General features: G+C 36.5%; 1 protein-coding gene across 1 annotated transcript; it reads left to right on the forward strand.

Annotated features, from left to right (window-relative positions):
- The first annotated feature begins 2,212 nt into the window (after window positions 1-2,212).
- Window positions 2,213-12,737, forward strand: LOC131040847 (ferritin-2, chloroplastic). The gene is made up of 9 exons (XM_057973805.1): window positions 2,213-2,366; window positions 4,607-4,919; window positions 5,019-5,102; window positions 11,105-11,165; window positions 11,295-11,382; window positions 11,651-11,712; window positions 11,855-11,920; window positions 12,043-12,106; window positions 12,441-12,737. The coding sequence occupies exons 2-9, from the start codon at window positions 4,612-4,614 to the stop codon at window positions 12,509-12,511; spliced, it is 804 nt and encodes a 267-aa protein (XP_057829788.1). The 5' UTR covers window positions 2,213-2,366; window positions 4,607-4,611; the 3' UTR covers window positions 12,512-12,737.
- The last annotated feature ends 718 nt before the right edge of the window (window positions 12,738-13,455 follow it).

Genomic DNA, 13,455 nt, shown 5'->3' on the forward strand with positions numbered 1-13,455 from the left:
GTCGATTAGTTCGATCTTGGGCTTAGCATATAAAACTAACAATACTTTTTAATTGTAATCATCTACATTATGTCATTGATCTTATAGGTACTATGTGTTAAAGCTTGATCTTTTATGATTGAGAACCCATAGGATATTGTAACAAGTGGATGGAAACCCATTGGTTTTTAAAATTAGAGGAAAAACACTCTTTGGTTCTTTGAGACCATTCTCACTCAATGAATGCATTGGAGCTTCAAGGATTTGTAGAATTTTTTAGTGACTTAGTATGATCATTGTTGGTTAACATTGTGTGATTGGTGTATAATCATTATCATAACAATCCCTTTGTTGCAGAGATTAAATCATAATACATATAAGTTACTATTGGAGTTTGAATTGTTCAAGTGCAAATTTATTTGTGTTGTTTGATTATAAGCAATTATTGCTATATAAATATAGTTTGGTGAATATTTTTTATATGTGTTTCAAATTGTTGTTTTCATTCAAAAGTTTGGTAAGGGACATTATAACTAGTATGTCATCATCTTTGTTAGCCTCACAATAGACATGGTTCACCCTAAATTGTTTGAACGAATTCAACATTTCATATATATTTGTAGAACATTACTTAACTTTCAATTATTAAACCTCCCCATTCATAGTGCATTTATTGTTATACTTGGGAATCCCTTTCTATTGTTGTTTTCTTGATCCCTAACTTTAATTATTCTTGTAGGTCATAAGACATTGCCTTATCTCTTACCTCATTATTGGTTCCCATAGGGAAAGTGACACAAAATTTTCCTATCTCCTTAACTTTATAATTTTTGAACATGTATCCTACATTGGACTACCCCAGATTACCACTTGAAGCCCCATGAAAGTTCAACTTTATCCAACCTTACTTTCGAGGAATCCAAAATGCACTCAATCTTTCAATAGATGAGGATTAACCCGAGGAACCCTTTAAATGAGACAATATGATTCTCATTTTTAATTTGTTTATTACATTCTATTAAAAATATTATTCTTAATTATAATATATAATTTAATTTTAATAAAATTATATATTTATTTTTAACTATTAAAAATATTGTTATCCATTTGAATCACATTATATAATATATGTACATGTAATTAATGACATAAATTATAAAGGTATTCACTCATAAGCTCACAGCTTCAAATGCCACACACAAAACACGTTGTGTGTCACTTTTTAGGTAAGAAGTATGGTCAAACGATCCACCCATTGACAACATAGATCTAATGGCCATGTCTTGGAAAAAACTCAAACCATTCAAGTTTCAATCAATCATTATGCACAAAGTTGCCACATGTCCATGGAGACCAAGGTTGTGCACAAAATTTCATTTGCTTAATGACCTGATAATTGACCTCATGTATTAAATTTGATTCTCCACCCACTACCCAAAGATAAATGGTATGAACATGTGCTACTATCTAAACACCAAACATAAAGGGGGCTCCTACTTCCCAAATCAAATTGATTAGACACATTTGACATATTGAACTTATTATAGTTAATCTCGTAGATTATAAAAAAAAAATTTGCTTAATGACCTGACAATTGACCTTGTGCATTGCATCGATTCTCCACCCACTCCCTAAAGATAAATGGTATGAACATGCACCACTATCCAAACACCAAATGTACAAGGGGTCCCCCTCCTCCCCAAATCAAATTGGTTAGATTCATTTGATATACTAACTTACTCAATTCTCCAGCCACTCCATAAAGATAAATGGTAGGAACATGCACCACTATCCAAACACCAAATGTACAAGAAGGCTCCCTCCTCCCCAAATCAAATTCATTACACACATTTGACATACTAGCTTATTACAATTTTTGATATTGTAAAGATAAATAAATAAAGAATTCATAAAATGCAATTATCATTCACTCAACAAACCAAAAAAAAAAGAAAAGAAAGAAAAAAGAAGAAGAAGAAGAAAGAAGAAAGAGAGAGAGAGAAAGAAAGAAGTAGAAGAGGGAAAAAAAAAAAACTCTCTAGGTAACATACCTATCGCAAACAAAAATGTCTTTCCTAATTTAATTCATTGTTAACATGAGATTAGTGAGCAAGCCCGAACCTTCCCCACCATAGGGAGTCTCCGTCATTGTGGAAGTTTTCTTGCGCTTCGGAAGGACCACAACAATCTTTTTACATGCCACGTGTCGATAACAGATTCTCTGAATTGATTAGCCTTCTAATATCGTTATACAACAAACATCAACACAGTTGTATAGGGTCACAGACGCTATAAAGACAAAGGCTCCATCATCCTGCTATTGTGGCTCTCCTGGTTTGCACAGTGAAGATTAACATCTCGCATTATACGCTTCTCGGTCTTACTTGGTAAGAGCAATATTTCACTGCAACACATTTTATGGCATTTTAGTTCTACTGTGGCATATTATTATTCTCTCGATTTTGCTCGCCTTTTCAAATTCTTGGGCTTATATGCCATAATAGATGCTCACCTGGGGTTAGCCTATGGCCTTCTCAGTCACTTTGAATAAGTGAAGCTGTGTTTTTACTCAATTCTAACTCTTTAAAATATCATATCTTCTGAAAGTCTCTGCTGTAAAATCCATTATATCTCTCAAGGTCATTCTATTGGACAAGTCAACTTGTATGAACTCATTTTTGTTGAGTATGCTTTGATATTTCTACACTTTGTTTTGCTAATTTTTGAATCTTATTTGGTGGGAGTAACTATTTTGCTTGACCAGTTTTGGGCCGGGATGGTCGTAATAACTTTGTCTGGCATGGTGAATGTGAGCTTCTGGATTTGGCTGTGCGTGCTTTTTTGTTATCAAAGAATCATACTCTATGATTCATCATCGGGATAGTGATTAAATCCAGAAGCTCACATTTACCATGGAAACTTAATATCTACAATTTGTCTGGTATGTTTTTCTGATTGGGTATTTCACTTGTGGGGAGTCCATTGGCTTTGATGTTATGAGTGAAGGGTATATCTTTGTTAAATTCATCTAGGACTTCATTTTGTCTGGATCATTGGGGTTCATCACGCTAATAAGCAGAGTGGTAACTAATACAATTTATTGAACAGAAATAATAGGACTTAAGAGTCACAAACCCAATAAATGAATAAATTCTTTGTAACTTTGGAGATTTGAACCTAGACCTCTAACATGAAAACCCATCGACTTAGTCAGTTGACCGCTTTGACAACTTTGTGTGATATGTTGTTTATGCTTTTGTACTGGATATGCGGTCTGCATTCCTCTTATTTGGGTAACTAGATGCCTGTACTTTTTGATTATTGATTGGGTGTATGTTCTGCATTTTTCTCTTATGTGGGTTATCTTCTTGGCTGCTCGTTTGATTTTGTGTTGGGTTTGTGTCCTGCATTCCATTTTTGTATGGGTATCTTGTTTGCTGTTCTCGCCACTTGTTTGCTCTTCGTATAGAATTTCAAAATTTTCAAGGCGATTGCCTCTGTAGGCAATGGTTCCATGAAATGCGCTTCTGTAATTTTCTCAGCCATTGCAGTCAATCTTTTTGAAGTGGTTTATGAAAAATAGCCCAAAGTAAGATGTAATTTGATGCTTATGCTGCAGTGTTAAAGGAATTCTGCACCCAAGATTATCACTAAAGAAAAATCATAGTTAAAAAGTTTCTGTAACGTGGAATTTAATGCTTATGATAAGGTTTCGAAGGAACTCCACTTTTAACACTATAACTTAGTACAAAGCATCTCAAGAAAAAGGAAAATCTCACCATAGCTAGGCTTCCTTTTGGCCAGCAAATTTCTTGAAACCTGTTTTCAGGCACTTCAAATTCAACCTTCCACTCTGACAGCCTGAGAAATCAACACCCTGATTTTTAGGGCAATGTTTACTCAGTTTTGGATGTTTTATGGAACGACCACATCTTTAAAGTCCTGAAGCCTATTATTCTTCTGTGACGCCTAGAGGATTGGTCTATATTGGTGTTGCACTGTTAAGCCTGGCTAGAAGAGCCTTTTTTTCTTATGACTACATTGTTGTTTTTTAACAGCACCCTTGACTGATTTGGAATCCAGAAATTCGTTGTTTTGTGTATTTTGAAATGCTTAGTCGGTCTCAGTTATAAAAATTACAATATTGAAAAATCAAAGCACATATCAATTGGGCTGAGGTTTGTTGTTGCCGTTGGCTCCTATACAACTCGCCAAGGTTCCAATCAACCACAAGCTGGATAAAAATGATTAGGCTGGCTGCAAATTTTGGGCAGAGTGGTTACTCCTGATATCCTGCATCTTAGAAAAGTAAGGTTATTCGGAGTAATTTTGGACAACTCCTTACTCCTCAGGGGCTTGTGACCTTGGCATCTAAGCCAAAGGGGATGTATGATGATATGTGCAGCTGAAATTAAGCTGGTAATCCATCCTGAATAGTGCTGTATAAGTGTATCTTGTATACTTAGAGATAAATTGTTTTTGAAATTTTGCTCTAAATTTCTAATGTATTTAGATGAATGCTTTTTACTAGGGTATTTTAGTACCCTTCTAGGACGACCTGTTTTTTTCTTCAGCTATTTTTTTAAATGGGTGTAGTTTGATTCATGATTTTTGTGCTTACCTGCAGCAAAAATGTTGCTTAGAGTCCCTGCAGCTACTTCTGTTGCCATATCATCTCCGAAGCATCAAGATGCTTTTAAGGATAAAGCAGCGGGGAATCATTCTTTAGGCCAGTTGTCATATCAGAGACAAAAGAGAGATCTATTTAGCATACGTGCCATGAATGTAGAGAGCAATAGTAAGCCTGTCACAGGTGTTATCTTTGAGCCTTTTGCTGAAGTGCAAAACGAGCTTGTTCAAGTTTCTGTAAACTATACTAAATCCTTTGCACGCCAAAGGTTTGATGGTGCATGTGAAGCCGCTTTGAATGAACAAATCAAGTATGTTTTCTGGTTCTCTTAGCTTTTTCTCCTTTGAGTTTTATTGCTCATTTAGTCGTATTAAATAAATATCTAACTTACATGCTTGTTCCCTTGCAGTGTGGAATATAACGTTTCATACATTTATCATGCTCTGTTTGCCTATTTTGACCGAGACAATGTTGCTCTTCCAGGATTTGCGAAGTGAGAATTTTGATCCATTTGTCAAAAGACATAATATTAATGTTTAGTTTTTAGTTCTTTCAACTAGATCTTTTCCTCTTGTCTCAAATTTAAACTATCTAGAGAAAGAAAACCTTAAATGATTTTTTTTCAAATCTTCATGTTGTTACCATTGTTTTCTTTTTCTATGGCCAATGAACTTCTTTACTTCAGAAATCAAAATAATAAAACAAGGCAGGCGCACTACCCATTCACTAAAGAAAAGGTAAGATTGCGCCTGCCTGCTCAACTCAGGTCTCTTTACTACTGGCCTCTCTTATCTTTTCGTAGCAGACTTTCAAACAGGGAAAAGATTAGTGCATAATTCCATATGCTGCTCATCCAGAGTTATCTCCTCATACGTTCTCTCTTCACTTGTTTCTAATTGAAAGAGTTCTGACTGATCTAAACTTGGGTGTTACATGCCCACAACTTCATCAGCTTGTGACATCAGAAGGATCTTGATTAACCTCTTGAAGCTTTTCAGATGATTTGTCTTCTTCTTCTGTAGTTGGTCCCTATTCTTGTTGGTTTGATTCTTCTTATTGGATTGGACTATCTTCTATTACTTCTTTGTTTCCTAGCACAAGCATGTGCCACTCATTCATATTCAAAATAGGATCATTGCTTGAAAAGGTTGTTTTAACTAACAACACATGTTCTGTCAAGGAAAACATTGAAAACACTACCCTGCTTTAAGAAAGGTACATCAAAGCTTTATAAGGTTGAAAAACGTTGTCTGTGTCTTGCTTCCAGGTTACAGATAAAAATGGTGTGAGACATTTTAAGTGTAGGAAAACTGTTTCAACCGAGTCAAGGATAGTAATCATTTAGTCATATCTATTTTGATAAAGAACCTTTCATAATTCAGGTATTCAGGTTTAGCATGTAATTTTCTGATGCATATTTGAACAGAAATGACCCAAAGTGTCCCATTTTTTCTCAAAAACAGCTCCTGTTTGAATTCTAGAGGCAGTTAGGGTTATGGATGGAGAATCTGCAGGGACTGAAACTAACAGTTTGCTTATTAACCAAGTTCCGATTTGTCCGTCCATAAAAATTCAGTCTACTTGAAATATTATTGTTAGTCTCTTCAAATTAAGAAGAAACTATAGAATCAACTTTGGAAAATCCTAATGTGAAATGGTGGGACTTTTCCTATAGTGCCAACAACCAAGGTTCAAACCTTGTGGGGTTACTCTCTACCGCATCAACAAATGAGGGGCCTCCAAGATATTGTATCTTTTTACCCACTGTGGAGTGGGACAAACAATTTTGGAAAATCCTAATGTGAAATGATGGGACTTTTGCCTATAGTGCCAACAACCAAGGTTCAAATCTTGTGGGGTTACTCTCTACCCCATCAACAAATGAGGGGCCCCCACAATATTGTATCTTGATTAACCCATTGGATGTGGAGTGTGACAGTTTCACTCCTCCTGGGGGTACATCCTGTCCTAAGTTTTATTTGATTATAATAGAGAAGGAATGGTGCCAAGTGGAAGTGGTAGAGGAAGTCAAAGCGGATGAGGAAGCACGCGAGAGCTTGGGAGTGGATGAAGGTGTAAGAAAAAGGTTTATTTCTTTGTACAAAGCCCGAGCAAGGATGGAGATGAGGAAGGGAATGATGGCTACGAGGATGGAGATGTAGCAAGTTTCATTAACTCTTTGGAGGACAAGGTGGATGTCCCTTTGCAATGGAATGCCCTCCAAAGGCTTGTTTTGTTCGGCTCGGATAGTGAAGAGCAGATGCTCATGGATTTGTGGCAAGATGTGTAGATGAGGGTTTCTAAAGCGCAAGTACTTAAATAGGCTTGTTTTTGCTGGGTTTTGATCATGTGATTTAGAGATTTCCCTTAGGAGGGGGTTTCTGCTTTCTCCCAAAAATACTATGGTGCTGGGTGAGAATGCTTTTCCTTTTGCTGTTTTGACCCCTTTTGTGGCTCTTGTCTGCACTTCTAGAGTTTTTGAGGATCACACCTAGAATGTTGTAAGCTTGCAAATAAGTTGCATTGGAGCTTTTGGTGATCCCAAAGTGTTTTTCCTGTTGCTGGTCAAAATGAGGAGGGTTTTGAGTCCTCTTTGTGTTCTAGGGATGGTTGGGTGTGGGGTCCCTTGTGTAGGTGTCTCTTTACTACATAGGGCCAGGTGTGATCTTGTGATTTCAGATGTGTTGGAGCCTCATCCTAGCTCATTGTATGTGGGGTTTCCTTTATTTGGGTGTTTTGTTGTTGTTGTTCCTATCGTGACCTTTAGTTTCTTTGCAGGTATGTGGTGTTGGGGATGATACCTTTATCGAGGTGCATCATGCTCCCTATTCTATTTCTCTAATTGTTACTAATGTGTGGGTGGATAGAGCTTCTATTTGTTTGCAATTTGCTCTTATTGAGAAATTCTTTGGTTAGAGACCGACCATTGACATTATTCGTAGCTGGGTATCCAATTGTTGGATGGCTCCAAGTTTTCATGTTGTGGCCTTGATGAATGGATTCCTACTATTCTCCTTTCATACTACTGAGAATTGCACTTGTGTTTGTCAGGGAGGTCCCTAATTTCTTAATAAGGTATTTCTTTATTTAAAAAATTGGCCTGTTGGTTTTGATGCTACCAAGCTTATAATGCTTCCTATTTGGGTTTGTCTCCCATAGCTCCCTTTAGAATTCTGGGATGAAAGTATCATTCATGGAATTGTTGATGCTATCGGTCAATTTATTACCATTGACAATGTCACTATATCTAGAAATGGTTTTCTATTTGCTAGATTTTGTCTTGGTTGAATCTGGTTCAAAGTTGCCTAAAAGCTTTAAATTGTGCTCCAAGCTTGGGGTTTGGGAGCAGGAACTTTATTGTGAGACCTATGGATTGTATTGGGCACTTTTTCTTGATTTGCCAAAATCTTCATGGTATTGTGCACTCCAATGAGGTCATCTCTACTACGTGGTGTCCTCAGCCTCATTGTAATGGGATGGTGTTGGATACTACAGTGTGTGACCTCAGTGGTAAGGTTCTAGATTCCTCAGTTAGGGAATAGGTTGTTCTTGAGAGCCCTTCCTTTAAGAACCACATTGATGAGGGCAAAGGGTCCTCGTGCAAGGTCAAAAGGAAACTCATTGCAGTGCTCGGGAATCCTTCAATTGAGATTTCTCCTTTGAAGAATGGAAGGTCTTTCCATTCCCATCCTGCCCCACTTTTGACCCCTTTGTTGAAGTTTGGTTTCAAACTGCCTTGATCATCTTGACTTTGTTTTTGTTTTTGGGTTCTTTCCAAAGCCAGCTTCTGATTGCATGCTCCAGTCAAAAGCATTTGCTGGTCTTTGCTTTCCCCTTTTTTTTTGTTGGCTTCTGTTTCTCTTCTTGCGAGACATGTTTTGTTCACCTTTTTGGGTGATGTGTATTTGGATCTGGGCCCTTTCTGTGTATTCCGGTTCATAGCTCCAGTCAAAAGCATTTACTTTAATCAAAACTTTGGAAAATCCAATCACCAACTGATGATAGTGCCAATTTTTTATTGTATTTTTTTCTTAAGAAGAAACTCCAAATCTAAAAGCAGTTTGAAAATTGATCAACATCTTTATAATGTCCCCATTTTGTAACAGGATTTAATAATAAATACTAATAATAAAATTAAAATATAAAAGAATAAAAAATAAAATAATTAAAATTTAGTTAAGTTTAATGAATAGTTGAAAGGCTCGAAATGAAAAGTTGTGACTCCCTCAAACATGAGATCTAAAAGGGAGAAGGGAACCTCATTTGAGGGGGAATAATTTGGGGATCAGAAGTGCAGATCTGATTGTGAAAGTTTGTGCCCCTTTCAAAGGACAGAAATAATGAAGAGTTGCACTCCTTCAAAGGGTGCTAATGGTGAAAGAGTGTATCTCTTGCCAAAGGGCATACATAATGAAGAGGTGTGACCTCTCCCTCACATCGAGAGATAAAAAGGCAAAGGGAATCAAAGCATCCAGGGAGATCACCGTCGATCAGATCAGAACAGAACTGTTATTAAGTTACAGGCAGTAACATCCTTGTTCGTGGTCTTAACATTTATTCATTAATATTTTAGAGAACATGTGAAAAGGATCAGGAATTATCAGAGTAAATAGACATCATGGACATGGCTGGCACTCACAATCAGGTAAGTAATGAATACATGTTTCTACCAATGTTTGTATACATATACAACTCAATTTATATCAGCATCGATGTTCTATAACATTGAAACACAAAATGTGCATAAGCCTGTATCAATTATTCAATGATAATAATAAGGGAAATCTATAACATTGTTCTGCATTAAATAATGATATCATCTGCATCATACAACGGATATGGTCATTGGTGACGTTATATATGAATAAAGCGGATAACGCTGCTAGCATACTTCTATGTGTTGGTCTATGTTCATAATAATCTGGGGACTATAACTTAATTCATAATAATCTGACTACTGTAAGTCAATTTATACTGATTACAATATGAATATTGTAGGATAGGGGGAACGGTTTAATAAGACACCCTATCGTGTCTGGCTTGATAGGGGGAATGTTTTAATAAGACACCCTTTCGTGTATGGCTTGATAGGGGGAACAGTTTAATAAGACACCCTATCGTGTATGGTTGATAGGGGGAACTGTTTAATAAGACACCCTATTGTGTATGGCTGACGGGGAACGGTTTGATAAGACACCCTATTGTGTATGGCTGATAGGGGGAACGGTTTGATAAGACACCCTATCGGGTTTGGCTTGAGGACTTGATAAGGGGGAACAGTTGATCAAGACACCCTATCAAGCATCCATAATAGCTTACTGTGCTTGAGGATTCATTAGTAGCCAAGTAGCAGTGTGAACAATTAGTAAATCATGGTTCATGTTTCTAACTTCATTATTAACAATTATTTATAATCCAATGTGTGCTTACTTTATTCTCACTTCATTCTATACATCAATCATTTCTTTACTTGGTTATAGTTGTTGTTATGATTACTTATTTATGTAGCATGATTTGTAGAATGTTTCCTAACTTTGTTTTGCAGGTCTTTATTCCTAAATAGATAAAGGTACTTTCCTCCTAACCCTCTTCCTATCGGTTAAAAATCATATCTAGGGTAAATCTAGGGCAAAACTAAGGTCTCTTACAAAGGGGACATTACACTTCCAATCAACGCTGACATTAATTTAATCAGTTTTTTAAATCTCAAATTGAAATGCATTAATGTCTTGGAGACTAGACTACTGATTAAAAGCCATTTAAGCCAATGTATCTACGAAACCATACAATACTATAGACAGAATGGGCCATATAATAATGCTCACTCTAGAATAAACCATCAAACACCTTCAGGCATAAATGGACCATACGACTACATATGAATGAGGTCAAAGTGCATAACATGTGAGGTTGGTGGCAGGCAACACATAAATGACACGGCACAGTTTTATCTATCTTTCATAGGCATAGACTAGGATACTAAAGTCAAGGCAACATAAGTTACACGTTTCAGTTTTTGTGGAAATTTTAAGTATTATTGACATTGATCCCTAGGAAATAGGTTACCACTCTTTTAGCAAGCACTTTTTCTCCCAGGATATAGCATAGTTAGTTCAAACAAATTTGGATCTCTTATGAATTGTACTCAAGTAGAATTGCACTAGAAAATTATTAACTTTGAAGCTTCATGATATGCATGTGCATATAAGCTTATCTTTGCTCCCTTTGAGCCTACCAGGCATAGACAAAGAGGTAGTGAACTGTGCTACCACCATACAAAGCAGACATATCCTGAACATCTCTGGATTCAAACCTTTGGCTTCTTTGGATTACACAAACTGACAATATCGAGTCCGCTCACTAGACATGTTGGGATCGATTTTCTTCTTTATATTCGTTGTGTACAGTCAGAAGATGTATTGTTGAGTGCTGGCTTGGATTCTGGTATATCAGTATAGCTTTCAAAAAGTAAATGTTCCTGTTCTTTCTTGGCAGATACTTCAAAGATGCTAGTGATGAGGAACGTGACCATGCAGTAAAGCTAATGCAGTACCAGGTAGAATATTTTCTTGATATGTCTCTAAGCTAAAACTTGATTAATTTATATTGTTTGTGGTTTTAAACATTTATATTGGCTTATGTCTTCAATCTAAATAAACTTTTTTGAGGATTCATTGGAGACCAGAATATACGTGGTGGAAAAGTAAAACTTCAATCTATATTGATGCCTGTGATGGAATTTGATCATCCAGAGAAAGGGGACGCCTTATATGGTGAGTTCGTTTCTTGAACAAGTTATATAATAAAGTATTTTCCTTGTATAGGAATATGCTAACAATTATTTGGTTTACAGCATGTAAGTTGTGTATGATATTCATTGCAGAATCACTCTAAACTTTGTATGATTGCATTTCATTACCTACATTTCATATTCCTTCATATCAAGCTTTTGTTTGGTGATAGTCATGCTTAATTGTATTTCGTTACCTACATTTCATATTCCTTCGTCTTGTGTTTTATAACTTTTTGTTGTTTTGACAGCCATGGAGCTTGCATTGTCTTTGGAAAAGCTCAATAATGAAAAGCTTCTCAGATTACATTCTGTACGAGGAATTTTAGGATCACATGACCTTATTTTATTTCATGTTGACTGTTGGTTTCTTGGTGTTATTTAAATTGCATCCTGTTTTCTAATTTTTTATTATCTACTGTTTTCTATATTGAATTGGATGGTTTGTGTTGCAGGTGGCTGCACAGTGTAACGATGCACAAATGACAGATTTCATAGAGGGTAACTTCCTTGCCAAGCAGGTAATCTTATCTGTTGTGAAATGGACGTATAATTCAAGGATGGTTTTCTAATTTGTACCAATGGTTGTGTTTCTTGTTGTATCAGGTATTTAATGGTATCTGTTCGTCTGTTTGCTTTATAGGTGGAGGACATTAAAAAGGTTTCTGAATATGTTGCTCAATTGAGAAGAATTGGAAAAGGGCATGGTAAGGGAGTAACTCAACATTTCTGAGCGCATTAGTATTTTGATCCAGTTCCTAACTTATGATTTATCCATTTTGTGTATCACCTAATAAATTGTAATTCCATGATAATTAAGCTTCTATAGAGGTGTTCTGAAAATAGGTTTGAGAGAGCCTTACAAAAACACACTTTACTAACAATGAGAATAGAATGACTACCCCAGAAAGAAGCTGCAGACAGTCTTAAGACATCTTCTGTTCCTGTTTTAGTCAATTTGGCATCCTAGGACAAACTATGAAATGAAAAGTTTTAAATGGTTTAGAATGTGAATGCTGAAGTGCATTGTTTTCTTAACAGGTGTATGGCACTTTGACAAAATGCTTCTCAATGGAGCAGATGCTGGTGAAGGTGGTGTTGCAGCTGTGTAAGAAGGATAATTTCTTTTGATTTGAGATACCTGAATTTTCTATAACTTAGCTTTTTATGCAGAGAGATTAGTACTACTGAGAATTATGTCTTGTAATTAGCAGTAGTACTCCTTTATCCTTTATTCACATATATATTTTGACATGAACCATTCCAGAAATTGTATTATTTAAGGCTATTTGTTAATTTGGTTTTGGTTTTAAATGACATGGGAAACTACTTTGTTAATATGGCTGCCACCAATTGTACAATACTTTCTCCACTTGATTTTCGTTTAATGTTTTAGATGTTGAGAATGTTAGTCCCAACCGGTGCTGAGAGGGGAGGACAATATACTTAATCACTGAAGTAAAATATGCAAGCATGAAAAGTTGACAGCGACACCAAGAAGTTATCTCGTGGAAACCCAAATGGGAGAAAACCACGGTGTGAGTAGGAACTCAAAAAATTTGTACTCTTCTGAAGTACGTCCGGTGAGGAGTCATCCTTGTTAGGAGATTACAAAGACATTGTTAGGTGCCACTCGGTTAAAGGATTTTGATCAAGGCCGGTTAGTGCCTTTACCTTGTTAAAGGTAGTTTGGTTAAAGGACTTAGAACATCAATTAAGATGTCACCCGGTTAAGGGATTTTACAATAGGGACCTGTTAAAGTCCACCCGATTAAGGGATTTATGTTGCAATGGTTAGAAAGCAACAGATGGATGATCTGCTGAATTAGCTACTGATAGCTTGATCAGATCGCAATATGCATCACACTCAATACACACCGGTTGTGTCTTCTTTGCACAACACCGGTTTTCTTCTTACACCTTCGGCTCTTCACTCAGCCGGTCACCTATCCCTCGGCACTGCACTTTGCCGGTCCTCTGTCCTTCGGCTCTACACTTTGCCGGTCCTCTGTCCTTCGGCTCTGCACTCTGTCGGTTCTCTGTCCTTCGACTCTGT

This window comes from Cryptomeria japonica, chromosome 7, assembly GCF_030272615.1.
Source record: "Cryptomeria japonica chromosome 7, Sugi_1.0, whole genome shotgun sequence".
Classification (NCBI taxonomy): domain Eukaryota; kingdom Viridiplantae; phylum Streptophyta; class Pinopsida; order Cupressales; family Cupressaceae; genus Cryptomeria; species Cryptomeria japonica.